General features: G+C 42.3%; 1 protein-coding gene across 4 annotated transcripts in view; it reads left to right on the top strand.

The window, feature by feature from the left end:
* NRG4 (neuregulin 4) overlaps nt 1–25437 on the top strand; it is a 55102-nt gene extending 29665 nt beyond the window's left edge. For 3 of the 4 annotated variants that reach the window (XM_027840677.1, XM_027840676.1, XM_027840678.1), the window contains exons 4-6: nt 8107–8256; nt 18434–18513; nt 23829–25437. In XM_027840677.1, the coding sequence (XP_027696478.1) occupies nt 8107–8256; nt 18434–18513; nt 23829–23872 (274 nt within the window). In that variant the 3' untranslated portion in view covers nt 23873–25437. Of the gene's footprint in view, nt 1–8106; nt 8257–18433; nt 18514–21265; nt 21351–23828 lie in introns of all 4 variants that reach the window. The other variant, XR_003567180.1, reaches the window with a different exon arrangement.
* Nucleotides 25438–26202: the final 765 nt, after the last annotated feature.

Below are 26202 nucleotides of genomic sequence, written 5' to 3'. Positions count from 1 at the left end.
TTTATTGATCTGATAGTAATAATAGAAATCCTTTGTCTTCCTCCAGTATTGAAGACAGAACTCTCTCATAAGACTCTTCCAAGATTTGCCAAAATAGATGACAACTACCCACTCCTGGTGATTCATAGGAGGCACAAACAAGATTGTTAGGAGGAATCTAAACGATCACCAAATCTTGGGCAAGAAACTAAAAACCACAGGGGCACAGGTTGTCTTTTTTTCATGGATATAAAAGAGAAAAAATTAATTTGGGAAGTGAAAAGGTAGTTAAGAAGAGGATTTGGATTTCTGGACCACGGTCTAAAATATAGGTTTGACAGATTCCTGGCCAGAGATGAAGTACATCTAACTAAGATTAATAAGAATGTACTTTCTTGGTTACTTGCAAATTTAATCAAAAAAGCTACGGGGGGAGAGAGAAAACTGCCTCCGTATATCTCCAAAGTCAGATATTATTGAGAGTAGCTACAGAGAAGGCAGCTGAAGCATCTATACGTTCACAGGAAACAAAATCCAAGAAAAGGCAAGAATAAAGCCCATGACCTTGAATGTCTATATATAAATATCTAAAGTTTAGACAATCAACAAGAACTAAAAGTCTTAACACAAAGGAGCAAATGTGACTTCAATAGTATGTATCAGTGAGACTTGGTGGGATGAAGGCTCATAGCTGTATCCTGTTTCTAGATACGTATACCTTATTTGAAAGAAACTGGAAACAAGAGGGGTAGAGAGGAAGGGGAGGAATAGCATTGTGTTATAAAGAAGCTCTATACATGTGAGGAAACCCAGGAACCAGGGGAGGGTGAAAGTAAATATTCATGTCAAGGTAAATAGAAGGAGAAACAGAAGTGGTTTTTGTCATTGGAGTATACTACAGACCACCTGGTTAGAAAGAGGAAATAAATAGTGAATTTTAGGAACAGATCATAAGCCTAGCACAGAGGCATGGTTAAATAGTGAGAAAGAACCTCAGTTATCTAATAATCTCTCTCTCTGATAACTTTTTGGATTGCTAAAGCAATAATTTTGTCCCTCAAAAGGTGGAGGAACCAAAAAAAGATAAATTCTATTTTGTATCTGGTTCTCACTAACCAGGAGAAATTGGTTTCTGGGGTGGAAACTATGGGAACCTTTGGTGGGAGAAATGATTACTCCCTTCTAGAGTTTTTGATAGAGGAGGAGAAATCCAGACTGATGTGCAGCCTAGATTTTGAGAAAGAAAGGTATTCAAAGGAAAGACAGATAAAATTTCATGGGTGAAAATATTACAGGAAAAGTCAGCCCAGCAGGTATGGGAGATGTTCAAGAATAAAATTCTGATGACACAAAGGGAAATAATTATAATGAGAAGGAAAAATGAGATTTATCTGCATTAATGTGGATGCATAGGCAATTCACCAATCAATACAGATGATAAAAAGGCATGAACAAAAGATGGCATAGATTAAGAATATGAGTGTTTGCAGTCCTATAAAAATAGCATCAGGAATGGTGAAACTGAGAACGAGAGAAAGCTGGCAAAGGAAGCTAAGGACAACACAGAGGTTTGCTTTAGCTATATTAGGACAAAGCAGAAGATCCAAAAAGGGATAGGACTTTTGCTTGGGATGGTTGAGACAATTACTTACAAGAGAGGGAAGGCATTGCTCCTTCATTTTTACGGTGCTTCTGTTTTCTCTGGGGAGGGAAATGACAACAGAACGAAAATGTCCATTAGAGTGTTGATGCCTGGAGTAAGGAGATGGGAAGAGAGCATCCAGCTGCCCTGGATGATTTCAAGTCACTTGACCCAAATGAATTACACCCTTGGGTTCTGAAAGAATCGGCAGCTGTGATTTTTTAGATCTTCTCAGTGGTTTCTGAAACATCAGAAGAAACCAGTGAGGTCCCACAAGGTTAGAAAAAAGCAAATTTCCCAATTTTCAAAAAAGAGAAGAGAACAGAGTCTGCAGACTACAGGCCAATGAGCTTGATGTCAATCCTTGAGGAAGTTCTAGAGCAGATCATTAAAGAGATGGTTGGCAAATATGTAGAAAGGAAAGTGATAATTGCAAAGAGCCAGCATGGCTTCATCAAGAACAGGTCATGCCACACTAACCCTGTTTCCTTTTTTGCCCAGGAGTACTAAACTGGTAGATGAGGAAAGTGCTATGAATGTGATTTACCTAGATTTTAGCAAAACTTTTTTTTACAGTATCTCAAAATATTCTTGTAGAGGAGATGGAAACATATGGATCAAACAAAAATGCAGTTAAATAGATTCAGAATTAGTTAGATGGCTAGACTAAAAAAGAAGCTTGAAATGGTTCCCTGTCAATGGTGCAGAAGGTCTTCACTGGAGTGCCACAGAGATCTGTACTTGGCCCTGGGCTGTTGGACATTTTTATCAAAGACTTGGACAAAACCATAGATGGCATGCTCACCACATTGGCGTGTGACACAAAGCTGAGAGGAATAGGGAACAAACTAGACAATATTTGGGATTCAAAAGGACCTTGACAGACTGGAGCATCTAATAAGATGAAATTCAGTAGAGATCCTCATAAAGTCTGAATTTGAGTCCAAAAAAAATCAACTTCCCAAGTACAAGATGGGGGAAGTATGGGGAGGCAGCAATTCTGAAGATGATCCAGGGCTTTGGGTGCACCACATGTGCTACATGAGTCAGCAGGGTAGTGGGGCAGCCGGAAGAGCAACTCTTGGGCTGCATTAAGAGAGAAACAGCTTCCAGGAACTAGGTAGAAGACAGTCCTTGTCAGTCCTCGTCTGCACACTGTGTTCAGTGCTGGGCACTGAAGTTTAAGAGGGGTATTGATAAGCTTGACTTTGAGAGGCAGAGTAGTGTGTTAGATGGAATGCTGGACTTGGAGTCAGAAAGACCTGGGTTCAAAGAGCCTCAGACACTTATTGTCTGTGTGACTCTAGGCAAGTCACTTAACTTTTCTGTGCCTCAGTTTCCTCATCTGTAAGAGGAGAGGGTTGGATTCGATGGCCTTCTAAGCTACCTTCTAGCTCTAAATCCATGACCTTGTGATACTTTAAGCTGAGGAGTGTCCAGAGAAGGGCAGCTGGCATTATGAAGGACCTTGAGTCCACATCACACAAGCACTGGTTGAAGAAGCAGGGCACATTGAGCTTGGAGAAGACTCAGGGAGCACATAATTGTCATGTCAAGAGCCAATGCTCTTTCCACCCTACCATGGCATCATACTACGGACACCTTTCTCTACTGAAGGGCAGGCCAAGGGTTACGTAGTGGGAGGGTTACATAAAGGCTTAAAAATATTCAGAGCTTTGTATGTGTTAGACATTTGTACAATGCCTTGTCTTTCAGTGCCTGACCCTGCCTAGCACTATCAGGCTTCACGAGCACTTGAATCTTTGTGATTTCTAAAATGTAGTAAATTAACTGTGAGCTATCTCAAGTTTGGTATTTCTGTTGCAGCTGACATCACGGTGTATGAGCTGTGGTTGGAAAAGCTGAATGCATGGTTAATACCCTCAATCAGCTATATTTACTTATTACTTTGACAGCATATCTGAGGTCTGCACCATTGACACGGAGCCATTTCAAGCTTCTCTTTTAGTCTGGCCGTCTAACTAATTCTGAATCCATCTGACTGCATTTTTGTTTAATCCATATGTCTCCGTCTCCTCAACAAGAATATTGTGAGATACCTTAATGAAAGTTTTGCTAAAATCTAGGTAAACCACATGTTTCATGTTGATTGTTAATCCTATCTCTTGGCCAGCAAGTATTGAATCTTTGAAATCTATCGTTTCTTTTCTTCGTGTCTTGGTGCAGTTGACTAAAACAGCAGGAGTTGCTTTTACCCTACCCTGACTTTTGCTTATTTTAGCTTTCCTTCGTCGGGATTCCTTCTTCTGGACGAAGAGCAAACATAACATTTCTATTTGCTTTTGCGCCACCTGAGATCAGGGAACACCCTATCCCTCATTGGTTCTCTTTATGTGCCTTTGAATGTTTGATCAATTCTTGTTCTGACTTACAAGGTTTATTTGTCTTCCATTCCCTTGATTCCTTCTCGTTTTTTTTCATCTTTGTTGAACATTACTTACCAATAATTGCGTCAGCTAGTTACGGTTTGGGCTGGTTTTTTGTTTTTTGTTTTTGGCACGAGGTCATGTTTCTGCATTTCCTTCAAATCTTTCCTAGACTTGCTCAGTTCCAAGAATTCACTGTTAAAAGTTTCCTCGTACATGTTATAAATCTCTTTCCCTGTTGGGGTGTTTGACCCACTTAAGCGGTTTTTAAGTACTTTCTCATTATTGAAAACAACAACAAGAAGTCTCTTTGAAGAAATAGGTTTTTTCAGTACTGATAATTGTGGTTTCCTAATTGCTTTTTCAGTTTTGAAAACCAGTCTTTCATTTGAATCTTCATTTCAGAACTCTAAACTTTTTAATCTGTAATAGGATTTTGTTTCAGTGGCTAATATATTTCTTTTAAAACCGTTGAAAGTATAAATAAATTATAACATTTCTGTATTATCCAAGGCTGCTGGCTCTCCAATAATTGTAAGAAGTTGGAGGGGTCATTTATCCATTTTTGTCTTTTAGAGATCAACTTAGGAGTTTTCTCTTTGACTAAATTGAGAGCTCATTTCCTTCTTACTTGTTTTGTGTGATAATAAGTGGCCTCTGAGGTCCCTTGCAACTGTGTGATTCTGTGCAGGGGATTCATTTTGTGACTGTCTCCATGTTAACTGGTGGAATTTTACATTTTTATCTTTCCCTCTTGGAGTGTCTGACCCACTTAAGCCATTTTTTTAAAACAACTTTTTCATTCACACATTCTTGTTTAACTGACCTAAACTTATGCATCTCAGTAAGTTACAGTAGATCCTTTTATTTTAGAATTTTTTTTTCTGGTTATGAGTGAATGAGTAGAAAAAGGCATTTATTAAATGTTAACTATGTGCAAAACACCACTTTGGGGATGGCTCTCAGTAGCATTCTAATGAAGGAGACAATACCTATGGAAGTTTTCATCTGGTCCCATGGTCTTTAGGGTGCATGACTTTTCTTTGTCTATTACACTGATAGGAGCTTATGGGTTCTGATGATGAACCATTTGATAGTGCTAAGGACTTTGGGGGTGAAAACTTTGGGTTTTCAGTAGCTGTGTCTGCACCACTGCAGAGAGCCTGCCTTGGTGGGGAAGGCGGTTGCTTTTGGGGACGATGCTGCAGAGCTGAGGGTCCTGGGCTGCTGCCATCCCAGGGCGCTTGGGATTCCCTGCCTGTTGGTGGCAGTTGGTGTTGGTGGTAGTGAGGAAGGTGAGTGCCTTCTCCATAGATCATTGTCCCCTCGACAATGGCGGATGGCGCCTGGACTGGAAGCAGGGGCAGTGGGCTTGGGAGCACTGCTCTTCACTGTATTCTTGGGTTCAGGGTCTTGGCCTATCTCCATCATTGTCTGACAGAGAGGTGGTAGGTTTGACTTGTCTGGAATATGCTGCCTCTTCTCTCTCCCTCAGGGTACTTTTTTGCTTCAACTAGGCTGGTCCGGTGAGTAGCTATTGGCTGCTAGTTGGTGGGGATGGCCCTGTGATAGTTATGTGAATTTAACTAATATTGCACCCATATTCTGCATGCTCTAGAAATTAGATTACTTTCTCAAGAAAAAATAGGACTCCTTCCATGACCATAGTGACTCTCATGGTGCGAAAAAGACTAAACCAGTCAGTCCTGAGGTAGAGCTATTTGTATATCTCTGAAAGATCAAAAAATCCCTTTTGGCTTTTATTCATTTAATAGGTTAGTTGATACTCACCGCTTCTGCTAAAGGATTGTTCGCTACAAGTATATTCCTCTCTGTTAGGACCTCAGGGCAGCTGGGTATCCACCATCCCTCAGTTCTACCTCCCAAGTGCTTATACCAATAGTCTTTATCTAGGGATATGGGGTTTGTATTTGCACCAGATTGTCCAGCTTGCTCCAACCCACTGCTTAGCCACGTCCATTTATTCCTTCCCTTTCATAAATCTCATTAAAGAGATTTACCAAGGTCATTGTCCCTTTTGGAAAGTGTTTCATGTGGGAACAGGATTAGAGATAAAGAGCTGGAAAGACCTCAGGAGAGATCTAGTCCACCCTTTCCACAGATGAGGAAACTGAGGCCCGGTCATTTGCCTGTTAATATAAAATCTCAATCCACCACAGGGCATATCACAGAGCCCAGTTCAGCGCTGCTACAACGTCTCTAAGGGTGATGGACAAAATCATGCAGGGTCATTTCTTAGCTCAGATCCCAGTTGGAGTGATTTCTGGCATTCTGCTACTGAATGCAGGAGTGCAAAGCGCCTGGTACCACTCCTCAAAGCCGTGTACGCTGAGGCAATTGGCAGGTGGCTGGAGGGGATTTTATTTTCCCCAGCTCCCTAGCTGTCCGTTGGTCTTCTGTCTCCCTGAAGATTGGGTGTATGCATACTTCTGTATTTGGGTCCCCCAAACTCCTAGATAGCAGCGTCTCCACCAGAGTCTCCCTGAAGGCATGCAGGGCCCCTTGCTCAATGGCTGATCTTTCCCCCATCTCTGGGTTCCCTCTTTCCAGAGTCCAGCCCATGCCATGGGGATGCTCTCTCTGGTCCTGAATGCTCCCGGCTGGATGGAACCCCACATGGACCTGCCTGTAGAGAGCTTTAATCCTCCGAATGCTAGATTTTAATCAGTTTATTCTTCAGCACAGTCAACTTCACAAGGACTTATTCATTCAGTGAGGCCCAATGAAGTGCCTCAGAGAAAGAGGGGATTTCCTCATGGATAAAGGACAAGGACACAGCCTGCGCAGCATTGCCCTGCAAAGCTAATCATCACCCGGTCTTGATGTCCCAAGATCCCCATTGTCCCAGCCCGTGAATGTCTCAGACTGAAATGGGGTGCTTGGTGGCTGTCAGAGCTAGCGCTTGAGGTGATTGTTCATTCTACAAATGTTTTATTAATATGTGCAGGGACCTGGTGTTAGGCTGGAGAGCCAACCTCCAAGACAGGGCGATCTGGATTCAAATCCTGCTTGTGACCCATACTGGCTGTGTGATCCTGGGTGAGGTGCTTAATCCCTTGTGGTGGTTGAAAAGAAAAGTGCCAACCTGCTTTAGTGGAGAGAATTTCCTCACCTGGAAGTTCATCATATAAATGAAATCCCTCTCGCTGTGGACTGACTGTGTGCAGAACACTACACCATTAACTGTTCAAGGAACCAATTAATGGCAGGTGGGGATATGACTTCATCTGTGTACAAGGTGTGGCTATGAAGTGGAGATCAATTCTGCAAGCAACACAATAGTCAGACCCCCTTACTTATTACTTAATAAGTAATCATTCATTCACACCTCATTCTTCCAAAGGTCTCTGTTTTCATTGATGTGAGCACTTCTTCCATAGAATCATGGAAATTGGACAGAATCTCAGAGATCCAACTCCCTTGTTTACAAATGGGGAAACTGAGGCCCAAAGAGGTTGTGATTTCCCCGAGTTTATACAGGCAGTATGTAGCAGAGCAGGATTTGAACCCGGGTCCTGAGTCCAACTCCAGTGATCTCTCCACATCACACTCTCTTAGTAGATCCTTTCATGATCCCCCAGGCTTCAGTCTTTGGGTGATCCGCCCCTTTGACTGGACTGGTTTTCAGTTGCCCCCCTGCTATTGTCTGTGTGTGTGTGTGTGTGTGTGTGTCTAGATTTGTGATCTCCTTAGTACAGGGTGCTGCCAATGAAGCAAACTCTCTTTAGCAGGGCAGGTCCTCTAGTCTGAGAGCTTCCTGGGGCCCTAAGGGACGGCCTCTGAGGTTTCTTAGGGCTCGACTTCCGTGACCCCAAATCAGTATGTGTCGGAGACAGAATTTGAACCCAGATTGTCCTAACCCCGAGGTCAAATCTCTCTCCACGACCCCACCTCTTGCGGGCTTTAAGAAAGTAAAAGTCATTGCCTTGGGCGTCCCTCATTATACCGGGAAGATGGAAATCTGCCTGTGGGAGGGAGGGCTGCCTTGTGTCGACTGAATCTCAGAATGCGCGCCTTCTCCCTAGGGCAGCTGCTGGACCTGGAGATGTAATTTGTCTGTCACGCTTTATTTCACAGATGCATTGAGAATTACACAGGAGCCCGGTGCGAAGAGGTTTTCCTTCCGAGTACCAAGACCCAAAGCGAGAGTGAGCTGTTTGCAGCTTTCTTGACTGTAGCGCTGCTCCTAGGCGTACTGACCCTCGGGGCCGTCTACTTCCTTTGCAGGTAAACCTCGCTTCTGCTTCTGGGGGGTGAGAATGGGATCCCGTGTTCGCTCAGATGTCGAAACCGATCCGTCCTCTTGTGCAAGGAAACAGAACGATGCCGTGCGTTGGCCGTGCCCCACACCCCGTCCTCCTCTCTTCAAGTGTTCAGCTATTTCAATTGGTTGTTTTTTTTTTTTTTAAAAAAAAGCTCTAAAAGTGATGAGGGTCACGGGAAGGTCTGTTACCCTGTGTTCTTTCTGTGGCCAGTGAATCCCATGCCATTCATTTAGATACCAGGACAGCTCAACCCCAGGTGTGTGTGTGTGTGTGTGTGTGTGTGTGTGTGTGTGTGTGTGTGTGTGTGTGTGTGTGTGTGTGTGTGTGTGTGTGTGTCTGATGCTTGAAACAATGAAAACAAAACTCATCTTGCTAGCCTCAGACCATGTTCCCATTCTTGGCAAGTTACATTATACTTTCAGAATTTAAGCATAAATGGCTAATATTCATGGTCAAAATAATTTTAAGAGTAGACCCAAAGATTACAGAAAAGTTATTTATATAGAGTAAAACTATGCACAAAAATTAGAATCAGATCTTCCCTTTTTAGTGTTTTCTTGAAATAATAATAACTAGCATTTGTATAGTACTTTACAGTTTGCAAAGCGCTTTACAGATGTTATCTCATTTGACCCTCACAATAATCTTGGGAGTCAGATGTTCTTATCATTCCCATTTTACAGATGAAGAAACTGAGACAGATAAAGGTTAAGTGACTTGTCCAAAGTGTCAGAGGCAGCATTTGAACTCGGGTTTTCAGATCCAGCACTCTACCCACTGTACACCTAAATACTATAAAATATCTGGGTACGGGAAAGTAAATGTTTTGTTTTTTAAAATTCATGGGTATTAGCAATCTAATGTAGTAAAAGAGTTTAGGACTTGGACTTAGCCTGGGGTTCAAGTCCCAACCAGCTCCATTGCTTATTAGCTTTGTGACCCCTAGAAAATTCGCCTCACCATTCTCAGCCTCAGTTTCCTAATCTGTAAGATGAGGCTAATACTTGTATGACTTTCCTCATCATTTTCATTTGTGGGTGAAAATCAAAAGAGAAAATTTGTGTGAGTGTTTAGTAGTGTACTGCATCATTCAAATGGAAGCTCCCTGAGGGCAGGGACTGTACCTCGTTTACCTTGGCATCTAAAACAATATCTCGCCAGTGAAGAGCCTTGGGTCCTCAATAAAATGTGTTGAATGAACCAATAACCATCATCTAAAATGTATTCTATGCACTCATTCGCTAAATACCTAAGAAAAAATTCAATCCAGAAAGAGTTTCCGCTTTGAGTTTATATTCTCAGGAAGAAAGACAGCCTCTAAGGATACCTGCATCTTGTGAAAAAATAACGAGATGATTAACTAGCAGCAGCGAGTGGCCGTTAGACCATAGGAGGGCATAGTTTGCTACTGATGGCTCTTTAAAATATATGGCTACAGACGTTTCTTCACCAAATATTTAAGCCGGTATGTTGTGTTTGTCATTATTTTATCTCATCTTCTGGACTTCCAGTAGGGTATTTTAAGAGTTCAACTTACTCATTTGAAAAGAAGATATTAGAGCTCATATACTCTTACTCTTTGTTCTTTGACTAAAGGAAAGAATGGAGAGATATGGAATTGGGTGCATTTGGAATTAGTTGAATAAATGGACTTGATGGTGCTGGTTAATGGAATGAAGTCAACTTGGAAGGAGTCTCTACTAGAAGACCTTGGCCCTGTTCTGTTCCACATCTTTGTCAGTGAGCTTGAGGAAAATGTAGAATAGCATCCTTATCGAGTTAAAGGATAACTTGAGCTTAGAGAGATAGCTAAAACATCGTATGATAGAATCAGGGTCCAAAGAGATCTCAACGGGCTAGAACCATAGGCAGGTATAATAAGAAAAATTTAATACAGATAAAAGTAAAATTGTGCATTCAAAAATCAGTTGCTTAAGGGGCAGCTAGGTGGAGTAGTGGATAGAGCACCGGCCCTGAAGTCAGGAAGATCTGAGTTCAAATCCTGCCTCTGACCAAACACTTGACACTTACTAGCTGTGTGACCCTGGGCAAGTCACTTAACCCCAATTGCCTAAAAAATAAAAAAAAAAAAATCAGTGGCTAAGGCCATGGGATCATTGATTCAGATCTTAAAGGTTATCCAGTCCAGCCCCTTCATCTCACAGATAAAGGGAGATGGAGTCACAGGGTAAATAGCAGAGCTGAGATTTGAACCCAGGTCCTCTGATTTAAAATCCAGTGCTTTTTTTTTTTTCAGGGTACCATGAGACATGGCTAGATGACAAGCTCACTGTGAATATGTGTCATGGTAACCTGAGAAGCTAATGTAATTATAAACAGCAATTTCATTGATAGAAGCCTCATGACCAGAAGAAGGGAAATGATAATGCCATTGTCCTTGGCCCTGATCAGTAAACATCTGCCATATTATATTCACTCATGGGTGCCTCACTACAGGAAAGACCTATAAGTATGTTCAGAGGAGAAGGCCCAACATAATGAACGCAAAACTCTGTTAAAGGATCTAGATCTGCTTAGCCTAGAGGAGAAAAGACTTTGGGAATCATGATCCATACATCTAGATTTGGAAGTGGCCACATCCAACTCCCTCATCTTACAGATGAGGAAACTGAGGCCTAGAGAGATTAAATGACTTCCAAAGTCAAACAGGAAATAAATGTTCAAGGCGTGAGCCCTGTTCTGCGTAGCCCCAGACAGGCTAAGGTACCTGAAGGTTCTACGATTCCAAAAGTCTTGTGTGTTAATAAAACCAAGTATCTAAATTCCTTATGAATCTCCCTGTTCATTTATTGGGAAGACAATATTGGCACCTCTTATAGGTGTTCAATAGTAAACATCCCAGCTGTTATCAAGGGGATTTTAAGGTAACCTAATATTTACACATTCAAACAGTGATTAGAATGTTTACATTCTTGGTGCTTTGGCGTTACTCTGTCCCCTTCCATTTGGAACCTTTCCCAACCCCTTCTTCATGGTCAGGAGGTTTGTGCGGCCTGGACCAGAACTTATCTGAAAGTCTCCAAGTCACCCACTGGGAGGTGTAAGATATAGTCAAGACAGAAGAAAAATGAAAGATGGGGGGGAGAAAAAAGCATGGATGGAAGGGGAAAAGAAGAGGAAGCACATGTGAACGTAAAGTGAAAAACCCTGTGCTTGCGTGATTCTCTAAAGCTAGAACGCTGTGTCCCGTGTCTGCCCATTTTCAGGCCCACCCTCCCTAACTCTGGAATCAAACAGAGCCTCCGAAGCCATCTGGTGAACCCATATGTGACAAAGGATCTTCTCTTCACGTTTCCCGACAACTGAGTTCTGCTGGAAGACTTTGAGGGGGTGTTCACTCTACCTGAGACAGCTCTGACCATAATCTTTCTTTGTTGTGACTGTTGTTCAGTCATTTTTCAGTCATGTCCGACTCTTCATGACCCCATTTTTCGGGTTTTCTTGGCAAAGATACTGGAATGCTTTGCCATTTCCTCTCCAGCTCATCTCATTTTACAGATGTGGAAATTGAGACAAACAGGGTTGAGCGACTTGCACAGAGTCATACAGCTAGTAAGTGTCTGAAACCAGATTTGAACTCAGGAAGATGAGTCTTCCTGACTCTAGGCCAGATATTCTGTCCACTGTGCCACCTAGCTGCCCCAAATCTTTCTTGGCCTTAAGCCTAAATCTGGCTTTCTATAAATTCTCCCCACTGTGCTTGGTTTTGCCTTTAATCCCTCTTCCATATGGCAGCCCTTTGAAAGCACCTCCACCACCATCTCCTCTGACAAGATTTCTGTTTTCCAGCTGCTTTCCCCAGTTCCTTAAACTGCTTCCCATATGACATGGTGGCCAGTCCTCTCACTATACTGGTTTCCTTCTTTTGGAAACTCTTTATGTCCCTCCTAACCTATAGTATCTAGAATTAAGCACACTATAGGCAGTATAATTAGATGGGTAGAATAAGGAAATACCCTAGACATAGAATACATTTTCAAATGCTTGGCTGAAATCTATGGTTTTTATGATATTGTGAACAGAATGGAGAAATATAGTCTAAATGGCACTACTATAAGATAGGTTCAAAATGGTAGCATGTCCATATCCCAAAGTAGCCATTAACGGGTTGATGTCAACTTAGAGGTCCCTAATGAAGTGCTCCAAGGATCTTTCTCAGAATTGTGCTGTTGTAAAGGGTTCTGATGGAGTCTCAGATATGTCCTGAGGATAGGGGCTGTTTTGCTTTGTCCTTGTATCTCTAGGACCTAAAATAGTGTCTTGTAGTAGGTATCTGATAAGTAATTATTGAATGAATGCATAGATGAGCAAATGTGAGGAACTGAGGAAGATGTCAAGGTCATGACCCTGGATGACTAGGACAATGGTAGTGCTTTCAACATGAATAGGAAAGTTAGGAAGAGCCTAAGTTTAGAAAGAATGAGATTTTGTTTTCCTATTTGGGACATGTTGAGTTGATTTGCCAATGGAACATCTAAGTGAGAATGACCACCAGGTAGCTGATGATGTGGGCCTAGAGCTCAAGAGGGAGATGCGGAGCCTGAATGATTATTGATGGAAACTGATAATGATCACCAATAGAAAAGATATAGATTATCTTCCTATCTCCTCATTACCAGGCACAGGATATCAAACTTAGTAATGTTTGATATACTTATTAACTTATACTTATTCAGTATAACTTATTAAAGGTGCTTATTAAATATATATTGAAGAAACTAATGAATCAGGGTAAAAAAAAGTGCACTCAGGGATTTTTAAAATAGCAAAAACACCCCCATCTTGGATGGCATTATTCCATCTGTCTGCCTTATGCCTGTGGAGAAATGAGACCATTGGCTAGAATTTATTTGGAGATTCTTACTAAAGGCTAACAATAAAAATGTTGAGGCACACTTGGGATTCTGAGGAATGTTTTGTTATGTGTAGGGCAAGAAGAGACAGACAGTAGACGTGTAAGGGCATTTCTCTGGGTGGAGAAGGACAAACAGTATGTTGGTCACCTCCAAGGGTGAGTGCTAGGACACTTCTAAATGACCAGGAAGAGGGCGTGCATCGCGATAGGAAGTGACAGACTAGAATGAGGGCACCGAACAGGAGTGCCTTTCACTGTGGCTAAGTACAGGATGTGATGCCCAGTGGCCCCAGGCACCTGCCCCATCACTTTTCTCTATCCACTCTTTTTCTCGACTCAAAAGTTCTAGGACTTGGCTTTCTGGTGCCCTCTTCTGTTTTCTAGCTGTCATTACCTGTCCTTTCTGAACCCCAACCTCCATCCTCACAGGCCTATGAAGGGCTGATCTACACTGGGCAATGGAGTTTCTTCATTGGAAGTTCCTTTTACCAATGAAATGACAGGTCCGGTTCAAAAGAAAGGAGGGGGTCAGGTGAGGAGTAACCGCCGAGTACTCCAGGCAAACATACAGGGTGAGTCTACCAAATCAAAGGGCAAGGTTTCTAGAGGTGATCCCAATGAATACTCCTCTTACATGCTCACTTACAGGGAAGTTAGTCTGGTCAAATTGACCTCTATCCTCGGAGGCCTCATCTTTGTACTCCAAGGAAAAGACCTAGAAAAAGAGTTAGAGAGGCAAAAGCTGGTTTATTCTAGTCAAGGCTCTGTTTGGGCCAGCACTATCATGTAGTTTGGAGGGAGCGCTATATTTGGACCTGAGTTCAAATCCTGCTGTGTGACTGTGGACATGTCACTTTTCTTAAGTCTCAGGTTCTTCATCTCTAAAATGGACATAAGAACACCTGTAGACTCTCCCACAGGATTGTAGTAAAGGTCAAACAAGATAACTTATATAAAGTGCTTTGTAAAAACAGGAGCACAGCTGCTATTATTATCATTTAGCTTGTTCTCAGAGTGAACCAACCCAATCATATCTAGGCTAGACGTGAGATAGTCCATTGATTTCTCGGTCGTTGGATTCTGTTGAACAAGAACGTAGATGTCTCTGTCAATGGGCTTCCCCATCTCTTAGCTTTAATAATGAGGCCCCCAGGCTTTGAGAAAATCCCTCCTTCTTATCCCCAAGCAAACTGGCCGGCCAGGGTTAGGGTACCACGAAAGGTTACAGAGAGATAGAGATATTTGGGGAGGGGGAAGGGGGGAAGAGCCAAGCTCTTCTTAAGTGGCATCAAGCCATAAGAATTCCAAGGGAATTGTCCATGAAAAGGACAAGATTCAAGGTAGATTGCAAAGAATAGGGATACAGGGCAAGTCTCTGGGTAGAAAGGTGAGAACTGCCCTTCTCTGGGGATCCAATCCCTCATGCCCTCATATCACCATCCTAGAATGCTCACCAGATCCCAGATTTGAATCTTAAAAGAAATAGGATGAAGAGAAATATTAGAGCAAGGTAATTTCATAAATTCACTACAATGGGATGGTTCTAGTCTCATACTCAACATGAACTCAAACAGAACTTATCTTGCCCCTAAACCCAGCCTGCCCCCCAGTTTCTCAAATGGTACCCCAATCCTCCCAGTCATTTGTAACTCTGGAGCCATATTTGACTTTTCTTTTTCCTCTCATCCAAAATTTCTAGTGAGTTGCCAGATCATATGGTTTCTACCCAGGGGTTTGTGGTTAAATGTTTTTTAACAACTGACTCTCTGGAAAAAAATTCACGTACGACACTTTCAAGTTTAATCAGGATTATTATTTTCTCCTTTACTTTCTTAAGTCTAGATGATTAACAAATAAATAAATTAAGCCATGATTTGAAGCATTTGTTGTTTTCTGAGGTGTAGGTGTTCATCATGAAAGTTTACCCCCAAGAAGCTCTCGTGAGCCTGTATGAGCTGACTCCACCAACATCCTTCTTTCCGTCTCTTCAATCTGCCCCCTATTCTTTCCACTCCCACTGCCACCCTCTTCACTGGCACACTGGAAAGAATACTGTTTTGGACCTCAGAGGACTGGCCTTCAGTCTTCCCTCTGTTATTCACTACCTGCGTGGCATTGGGCAATTGTCTTAACTAACCCTTGGCCTCGGTTTCTTCATCTGTAAAATGAGGGGCCCGGCCTCCCTGGCCTCTGAGATGACTTCTAGGTAGAGAGCTATTCTCCTGTGGACCTGGTCAAGCGCCACACATTTATCTAAATATTTTCCATCTAGGCCCACCTGTGCTGGTGAATACTACATTATAATAATAGAATATTTCTATCTATAATTTTCTATCTATAAATATATTTTCTACATATAATTTCCTTTGCTCTAATAATAATTTATAATAATAATAATAATAATGATAATAATTTCATTTGCTCTAATATTTCTCTTCATCTTACCTCTTCTAAGATTCAAATCTGGGATCTGGTGAACATTCTAGGATGATGATATGACAGCATGAGGCATGCCAGAGAAAGGCAATTCTCACCTTTCTACCCAGAGACATGCCCTGTATCCCTATCCTTTGCAATCTATCTTGAATCTTGTCCTTTTCATGGGTCTGGATCCCTTGGAATTCTTACGGCTTGATGCCACTTAAGAAGAGCTTGGCTCTCCCTCCCCCCCCTCCCCAAATATCTCTGTCTCTCTACAACCTTACATGGTACACTAGCCCTGGCTGGCCAGTTTGCTTGGGAATAAGGAGGAGGGATTTTCTCAAAGCCTGGGGGTCCCATTGGTAGAGCTGAGAGGACCCTGGATGACACATTTAAGGCATCATAGCAGCTAGTGCTGGGACCTAAGAAATCATCAAGTCCAACCTCTTGTTTTCCAGATGAATCTATTATACAGACTGTCCTACAATCTCCTTTTCATCCCATTAATAACTAAATGGCTTAAATAGAGCCTGGGATGGACCCACTTCTAATGGAATTCTGGTCGATAGCTCACTGTTAAAGTTTCTAGGTTCCAGCGCCTGTAGAGATAACACATTTCCTGTTGCTATAGGAAATGTGGGTTTAGGTCCATTTTCATTAACTTAGGATCATGTTTCTTTGAGCACTCAGACACTGATGGGACATTCACTAAGCCTTCTGCCAATGCTTCTTTATGGTGTGCTGGTGACTCTGAGTCCTTAAAAAATATGCCAGTGGAATCTGTCAACCTTGAAATCGTAATGAAAATAGTCAATACAACAAAATGGAAGTCTTTGATTGGGACAGAGGATTTGCAGCTCGCTGGAGTACCCAAGGAAGGGGGCTGGGAACAGGATTTATATAGAGTACCAAGGCAGAGAGAATGACCAGGTTGCTGGTGGGAGAGGTTAGGTATCACACAGTTTCACCAGATAATGTTTTGTATACCATACAAAAGTCCATAAAGAAAGCTTGGGAATCTGAGGAGGAGAGAGTTTGGGAGAGTTACAAAATAATTAGAGGTCAAAGTGAAGTCTGGTCAGCTAGGTGATTCATCGGCCTGGGAACGGAAACCAGTAAGTTCTCAGTCAATTGTGTTTGTCAAATCCAAGCCCTGAGAGGTCCCACCAAGCTGGAAAGGCTCTAAGTAAGGGCCCAGTGTCAGGTCAGTCTGATCCCTGAGGACCAGCCCAGTGAAGTGAGAAGGGCTCAGCATCAGAGGCTTGGCTACCGAATGATGGGTTGCTTGGTTGGTTTTTTGGCCGTGGTGACTCATGGATGCCACCTTCTAAGGTGGGAGTTCTCAACCATTTTTTGTAACATGGACTCCAAGGCTTTGGCAGTCAGTCTGGTCAAGCTGGTGGGTCCCCTCTTCTCAAAATAATGTTCTTAAATGTCAGAAGTAAAATACATAAGATTACAAAGTAAATCAATTATATTGAAATACAATTTTTAAAATATTTTTTAAAACAAGTTCACTGATCCATCTTTAAGAAACTCTGGGTTAAGTGGTATAGGAGTTGAGATTAATGTTAATGGAAAGATGACAAGATCATAGAAGTAGATGCATGTAATAAAAGTAATTTTAAAATTAATCTATTCAATTCAATAAACATTTATTAAGTGCCTACTGTGTGCCAGGCAGTGTGCTAAGCACTGGGGATACAAAAAGAGGCAAAGGAAAAACAGTCCCTGCCTTCAAGGAGCTTACAATCTAATGGGAGTGGGGGGGGAGCAACTTGCAAATAAATGTATATAAAACCAATTATATAGAGGGTATAGAACTATGTAGAGGATAAATGAATCACTGGCAAGTGAATGGTAGGCTGTATGGTACAGTTGGAAAGGGTACCACTGCCTCTGGGTTCAAAATCTGCCTCTGTCACTACCTGTGTGATCTCACCCAAGTTACTTGGGCTCCCTGGGCCTCAGTTTCTTCCTCTGTAAAATGATGGGATTGACCTAGTGGATCCCTGAGGCCCCTTCTGGCTCTCGATCTAGGTTCTCTAATACAATGAAAATGCAATTGTTGTTTCTCAAATTCCCCAAAGGGATGAGTCCAAAAATCTGAAGCAACATAATGCAATCTCTTACAGGAATCAGAGGCATCATTATCAATGTTTGAGGACCTCTACATGGAGGCTGAAGGGCGGCACTGTGGATAGAGTGGTGGGTAGAGAGCAGGGGTGGGGTACCTGCAGCCTTTTGGATTCAGTTAAAGGGCTGAACTTGAGGACCTAGAGGGCCACACGAGGCCTTGAGGCTGCAGGTTCCCCACCCCTGGTGCAGAGTCAGGAAGACCTGAGCTCAAATCCTGCCTCAGACATTTACTAGCAGTGTCACCCGAGGCAACTCATTTAACCCTCCCTGTGCCTCAATCTTCTCGTCTGTAAAAAGAGGAGTTAGGATTCCATTGCCTTTAAGGTCCATTTCAAACCTAAGTCTATGGTGCATTTTCAAAATAGTATCATTCATCCAACATTTGATGACCATTTCTTAAATGCCTACAACATATACAGCATTGTGCTAGGTGATGCGGACATACAAGGTAGTTAAAACGTAGTTCATTAATCGAGGGCTACATGCAAGGCACTTGATCATGCTGTAGGGCATACAGAGAAGACAGACATGGAACCTCTGCCTTGGAAGAGGTTATGGTCCAATCACAGTATCTTCAAGAATGGATAATTTCCCAGTATCTGTTATTGTGAACTCGTAGCAGCTGGGGAGGGACGTGCCAAAAAATCCAATCGAAACTGTCCCCTCTCATCTCCTTTCTTTTTTTTCTTTTCTTTCTGGTCAGGAAAGGCCACCTCCAGAGGGCTAGCTCAGCCCAGTATGACGTTGGCCTGGTGGAGACCAGCAGCATTAATATCTACAACAGTGAGTAAATTTAAACTTTGTTCGGCTTCCATCTGCATTTACATCTGTCCCTGTGTGGTGCCCACCAGGAGTGGTTGTATTTGTGTTGTCCAGTAAGCAATGAAATCACGTTTCACGGGGATATATTTATTGCATCAACATTAATGCCTCAGACGGGAGTCCTTTCCACACCTTCAGACTCTGTCATTTTACCTGTGGGGAGATTTAGAAATGGGGGAAAGGGTTTTAAAGGCTGCAAAAGTTAAGGGTGTGCAGAGGCTCAAGGACAGACATGGAATGGTAAAAAGCCTTCAGGTGAAAAAGAGGCACTTTCTACCCTAGAGGCTTAAATGCCTTAATTGAATATGACAAGACAATGAACCAGTCTCCAAGGCATCGATTTCCCTTCCATAGAGGTCTCTAGACACTCATTAATATAGGATTCCCAAAGGAGTGTGGGAGGTGGAAAAAAAAAAACCACCCCAAAGAGCTGTTTACAGAAGGCAGAGACTTTTGAGGAAGGAAAAATTTGGCAAAAAGGAAAAACTCTCCAGGTGTGAGGTCTTCAGGGTCAGCTCTGAAGTTGGCTGAGGTTCTCCTATATGTAACGAGAGCTGTCGCCCAAACTCTGTTCCCCATCCTAAGCAGCAGCCGGAGATGAGAGATGAAGATAGAGCTCTCAGAAGGCTAAGTAGGGCCTTCCAGCTCCTGCATTTCACTCCTGTGGTCCTTCGTTCTGCCCATCCTTTCCTGGTCTTTGTGAAGAAGTATGCCCCTGGTGTCAGGAAGCAATTTGTAATTCCTGTTTTAGTTATGACCCTCTATTGATAGAAAGGGGTGGTGATATCACCATGCATGGCTTTATAATTAGCTGAAGAAATTCATCATCTCCAACCTTCTGACGATGAGCGTATCTCGAATTAGTTAAGATAGGACCAAAAATAAAAACAAAACCAATTATAACTTGAAGTTCTTCTTAATTGACGTAGCCTTTGCAACTTTCTATACCATGATGAGATATTACAGGAGAATTTAGTGGCGTATATACAGGGCGTCCCAAAAATCTGAATGTAGTTGTAAGCTACTAAAGCCTTAAACTGCACTCAGACTTTTGGGACACCTTGTAGCCAGCTTCACCTCATCCAATCATGTTCAAATCCTACAAAATCGACTGCAACCCTACACACTGAACTACCTTTGGTTTTTGTTGGTTTTGTTTTTAAACAAAGCTGCTAGACCAGAGCTTTGAAAGAGTTGACATTTCTTGTTGGGATCGGTTACTTTGCCAAAGGTCTGGCAGCCAGCCTTCTTCAGACCCCACCTCCTGCCAATGATGATTTATTCTAGGATGGGTTTGGCTGAGCCACCTTCTGTGCCTTTGGATTGTAAGCTTGCCCAAGAGGCTTTCGATCTATTGATTGAAAGCATTTAGTTACAAAGCTTTAGTAACTTTTGTGATCCTTTTATAGTTGCTGTAATAAGTCAGTCCGGATTCAATCAAGCATGTATTTAGTCCCATGCTAAGGATATTAAGACAGCTAGGAGGTGGGGCAGCCAGGTGGACGGTGGGTGGAGCTCTGGGCCTAGGAGTTGGGAGGATCTTTGTTAAAATCCACCCTCAGACACTTACTAGCTGTATGACTCTGGGCAAGTCACTTAACCCTTGCCTGAGTTTCCTCACCTGTAAAAAGGGGATCATATGACTAACTTTCATAGACTTGGCTCTTCTTGGCAATGCAAAGATCTAAGACAACTCCAAAAGACTCATGATGGAAAATGCAATCCACATCCAGAGAAAGAACCATGGAGTTTGAATGCAGATCAAAGCATACTGTTTGCTCTTTATTTTTTTCTTCTGTTTTGTTTTGTTTCTTCTTTCATGTAGTTCCTCCCATTGGTTCTAATTCTTCTTTACAACATGACTAATGTGAAAACATGTTTAATCGAAATGTATATGTAGAGCCTATATCAGATTGCACGCCATCCTGGGGAGGGGAGAAAATTTAAAACTCAAAAGCTTATGGAAGTGAATGTTGAAAACTAAAAATAAATTAATTAATTTTAAAAATAAATAAAACATTCCCATGAAAGAAAAAAAATAAAATAAAAAGGGGATCATAATAACACCTACTTTGTAGTATTGTTGTATGGGTCAAATGAGATAATACTTGTAAGTCACTTAATACAGTGCCTGGCACATAGTAGGTGCTTAATAAATGCTTATTTCCTTCCTTCCTAAGATAAAAATTACATAGTTCTACTCTCAAGGAGATTATATTCTCCTGGGGGAAAGATATAACAATGATGGGGAAAGGGGATGAAACCCTAGACTTGGAGTCAGGAAGATGAAGAATTGCATTCAAATCCAGCCTCACATTTAATTAGCTGTGTGATCCTCGGCAAATCACTCAACCTCTGTCTGCCTCAGGTTCCTCATCTGTAAAATGGGGATAATAATAGCATCTGCCTCCTAGGATTGTTGTAAGGATGAAATGAGATCATATGTGTAAAGCACTCTGCAAACAACAGTGACACCCTAGCCGGATACATGTAGCTAGACCATGAACTCACTCTCCCAAGGCAAGACTAGATAAATCTGCAGCTTAAGATTCCAGGGTATCTTTCTCTAATGCCATCAAGTCATCCTGACTCCAGGCCCAGCACCCTGTCTCCTGGGCCTAAGTAGGAGTCCACAGGTAAAAGAAAGGGAGAGAAACAATGATTTGAGAGGCAAACAAAATGCCTTTGATCAATAAAATGTTACTTTCCCTAGAACATGGAGAGAATTGAAGAAACACCAGCCAAGTGAACCAAGATATTACATCCAAGCTGCAGGGGAATTAATGAGGCCATGGAAGGTAGATGTATATGTATTTTTAAAAGCTTTTCTAACCATTTCCTCTTCCTTTGTTAAGGGAGCATGTCACCTGATGGGAATAATATACACAAGTGGTCAGGCTTCTCTATCTTTCTTGATCTAATCAGGCATCAGCAGTTAGGGGAGAGGAAGAAGGCTGTTTTTAAATTCTTAAATTATCCATTAACTCCTTAAAATCACATTGAGATGCAACTGAGGGAAAACTTTATTTCGGTACCTTCCGTGAGCCTATCTCCAGCCCTCAGTGGAATGGGTTGTCATGAGTTTCTGTGGCCATCATCATCCTCTTGCAACCAAGCTGGGGAAGAGGAGCTTGGGTACACAGTGGGTACACATCTCATCACCTCATGGCCAATATGGTGATGAGCCTACATGAATTTGACTAGGCTCATTCTTAGATGACAGATATATTCTAGTTACTGGACACAACAGGAAATTCAGGTTTGATTCTTTGGATGTCCATTTTACATGTCATTTTCCCCACTTCACTTGGAATTGGTCAAAAGATTTGGGCAAGGTAGAAAGAGAAACAGATGTGAGTGGATTGTATTCTTAAGAGTTTTCAGAATAGACCTGAGGGCACATTTCCCAGAGTGCCTTTGAGCCTGACCTGCGGTGGGTGGGAGGAGGCAGAGAGAATGGGGAACTGAACTAGGAAAGGGAGGCAGAAGGCCAAGTCTAACAGGTTAAGGAGAAAGCAGAGATTGTGATGAGGCAATGGGAGACCAGCAGCAGCTGAGGGTCCCTGAGCCAGGGAACTAAAGATGAAAGTGTGAACCATGTGAACTCAGACTGCTGTTCTAGCGTGGGCTGAAGACGGCGGCCAATGCCTTCTTCCTTTTTCTAGAAGCTAATGGAGCCAACTTGGAATAATCTTACTCTTACTTTCAGATCCCCAGAGGGCCATCATTTTAAGAATACAGGGGCTTTAAAAGAAACCTGGGAACTTGGAGAGATAGCCAGATCTTCCTCCATGAAAGGAAGAGGAAGGAGGCAGCTTCTCTTTTTCCTTCCAACCCTTAAATATCTTGACCTTTCAGCCTGCCTTGCTGTCTAGTGTCACGGCTGCTTACACATGCACTTTCCTCACAGCCCCCGCCTCTCTGGTTGAGGAGGGGGATATAATTTGTTATCAATTACCTAAAACCTTCACTGGCTTTTCAATGATTGAAACATTTTTTTTTCATTCCAAATCTCCATCTTTTATTCATTAAAATAATCCAAGTAATGTCATCAGAGACTCTAGGAATGTCTTGAATAGTATATCTTTTAGATGAGGGGTTCTTAACTGAGGGGTTCACAAATTCCCCAAGGGATCCATAGATAGATTTCAGGAGGTAAACTTGGATGGGAAAAAACTAACATCTTTATTTTCACTCACCTTTGGTTTCCTTCATAACCATGAGTATGTTATGTTATGCATTAAAAATCATTGTCTGAGAAAGGGTCCATAGGTTTCCCCAGACTGTGCCAAAGAACTCTAACACACACACACACACACACACACACACACAATCCTGGCATGCCATATGTTAAAGATGTTCATTCATCAAGCATTAACCTGCAAAAAGATTAGTGATTTAATCGAGCAATCACCTACATTTAAAACAGTCCTCTCATGGATCTCATAAGGTCACAGAATCATAAATTTGGGGTGATAATGGCCCCTAAAGTCATCTCATTTCACAGCCCAGAGAGTTGCATTCCCATGACTGCACAGGCAAACTGCTGGGTTTGCTGATGTAGGGATAGAGATTTACAAGGAACCTCACTTTTCTACAAACTCAAATTTCTACAGCTCTAATTTTTAAATCAGAATTGATGAGAGATACAAGATATTATTTTTTCATATGCTATGCTCGGAAGGAAATACTGGTTAGAAATGTAAGAGCTATTTTAATTGTGGTATCATAAGACATGGATTTCTTTCGTTCTGATCCTTCTTTCACAACTTAATTGATGTGGAAATATGCTTAATAGAATTGTATATGTATAGCCTGTATTAGATTGCATGCTGTCTTGAGGGTGGGGAGGGAGGAAAATTTGGAACTCAACATCTTATAAAAGTGAATATTTAAAACTAAAAATAAATAATTGATTAAAGAGAAGACATGGGTTTGAATTCCAGTTACCGTGTTTACTATCTGTGTGATCGTAGGCAAGATAAATGATCACTCCAGGCCTCAGTTTACCTAGATACAAAATGAGGCTCTTGGGCTCAATGACTTCTAAGGTCCTTTCCAGCTCTATTTGTGCTCTGAAGTATGTTATAAATATTATATGGAGGGAAGATACTCATGTCCAATTCATATTAAAGCTACATGAAAAATGCTTTGGGGCTTCCTCCCAGACACATAAAGAACTGTTCATTTTTAATATTTGCATTTGTATATATGAGGGAAATGCTTTAGCTGACAAGATGTACGAAAATTTCTTATTGTATTTTTAATTATTTTAGGGGTTTCGTTGAAGCAGGTCCTGAGCCAATCTGCAGTGCTTTAAAAACAAGAGCCAACTGCTTTTACCATCTCCTGCTCCTCCTCAAGTGTTTGTGGCCACATGCATCCATCTGTAAAAACAAGGTTCACCACAAGGTTTATCTTGGCCAAGGACGTCTGGTGGACACTAAAACCCACAAAAGCTCACTTTTATCCTTCTGGAAGTTTTCTGAAGGTTTCATGCCTCCTTGCCTTCAGCATTGACCATAGCTTTCTGTGCTGGATCCCTACTTCATGTGTAATGGCCTAAATTCAGCTTTCTCACCTCACTGCACGTTCAAGCTGAGACTCTCAAGTGGACTGGGACGGAGGGGGAGAAGGGAGGCTCCCACCTTTCAGTGACCTGGGCCCTAGTGGGCCTGGTCTTTTGGGGTGGTGGTGGAAAAGGTCTCATTTGCCACTTCTCCAGCTCGGATTTCCAACTCACTTTGTTTTCAAAGCAGCCCTCAGAAACGGGACATAGATGTAGCGCCATTTGACAGAGGGGAAAGGGATGACTTGTCCAAGGTCATCCACTGTAAATGGCAAAACCAGGACTCCAAGCCGCCTCTTCTGATTCCGAGACCAGGGCTTTGGTTGTTACCTGACAGTGCTTTGGGTGATGGCATTATGGGGTCCCTGTCAACTAGTCTATGGCATAAACAGGTAATGAAAAAAGATTCAACCAAGCAGCCTTTGGGAAGAAAACCACAGGTGAAAAAGGAAGTAGCTGAGTGGATCAGTCTTGATTAAGTAGTGAACAGTTCAACAGTAAGTAAATAGTTTTGCAGAAGCACAGTCAGCAGTGTGGGAGCTCAGGCTTTACTCCTGCAGATGTTATTCAGCTGTGTCCTCGCTGGGCTTTCTTCACATTCTCTATCTGGGGTAAGGATTCCATTTTGGTTTCTGCCTTTGAAAGTAACCTAGGCTTAGTCTAAGTCCAAGCCCAAGGTCCCCTCACATTCCAAGTCCAACCCACCTCCTTTGACTGATGAGCCAAAGAGAGCGGTTCATTCATTCGTTATTATGGCCAGGTTCAAGATGAGGCAGAGGGTGAAAATGTGACTAGTCTGAGGTCACATAGATCTGATCCTCAAGCCCAAGCCCTCTGATCCTGAGTCCAAGGCTCTCGCCACCACCTCCCTATTCCTCCACAATTTCTTCACACATAGACATGTAGTGTCTAGCTTTCAGCTGAGGCAGTACTAAGTTACTCCTTTGTTGGTGGTCTTTCTTATCTAAGCTAAGGGTGTTTCACAGTTGCAGCCAGCCAGCCATCCTAGCTTAAAACCAAATGTTACATAGTCACTGAACTCGGGGACAGCGTTCTCTCAGGAGCAGGTAGACAGTGGTCATGTTCATCAGAAAGCTCATCTTCTTTTCAGCTCGGCTCCCTCTTCTATCTTTGACAACCCTTTCTGCCTTAGGACAAGGCGGTAAACATACAAGAAAGATGTTTGGTCTCAGATGGAAAGGGATCCTCTGGATATCCTATTGATAGTTGCTCTAACGACAGAATGAACGTCCCTTGGGAAACACCCCTAAACCTTTCATATGTGCTTATTTGTATAAATAAAATGACCCATTCAATTCTTGGCCTTATTGCTTGTATAGAATTTTCTAGGTAACAGAATCTGTTTAGGGTGAGGGGTTGAATTTTATGAAAATGTACTCGTCTGGTAGAGGACACAAATAGCCAAAAAGGCCAGGGGTGGTGGTGGGTGCTTGTTTTTGGGCAGAACAAATTCAGAACCATCATCATAAAAAAGTATAGAAAATTAGCAAGGGCATCACCTAACTGGCCAATAGTCAGTTACTGCAGAAGCCAGAGATTCTACAGATAAACTCCAAAACCACTTTGTAGAGGGAAATAAGTCACCTGGGTGGACCCTTATCTTAAAAGGAATCCTTTGACCAGCAGTCATCCAGCCTCTACTCAGACACCTTCAGTGATGTACAACTCACTACCCTACAAGGCGGTCCATTCCTCTGGTGGACAGCTCCCACTGTAAAGCCTGTTCCTCCTGGTTTAATTTGAAACCGGCTTCCCCAACTTCTCCTTTGCCGCTAGTTCTGCCTTTTGGATCCAAGCAGAACATGTGACAGCCCTGTTCAACTCTGGAAACTGTCAGGTTATTTCCCTTGGACTCTCTTCTCCAAGTTAAGCAACCCTCATTTCTTCAGATGATACTCAATAGGCGATGGTCCATCTTAACAACTCATCCATCAGGGTCCTCAAGGTGTGTTACCTAGAACTGAATATGTTGTTTGGATGCGAGTTGAGCTGTCTTGGTTCTTCCAGAAATGCAGCTCCTTCGGTTTGATGTGCCACTAAAAATGAAGTACTGTCCTTAG

The sequence above is a fragment of the Vombatus ursinus genome, unplaced genomic scaffold (assembly GCF_900497805.2).
Source record: "Vombatus ursinus unplaced genomic scaffold, bare-nosed wombat genome assembly UNPS02014847.1, whole genome shotgun sequence".
Taxonomy (NCBI): domain Eukaryota; kingdom Metazoa; phylum Chordata; class Mammalia; order Diprotodontia; family Vombatidae; genus Vombatus; species Vombatus ursinus.
This window is presented reverse-complemented; position numbering and strand designations above follow the sequence as displayed.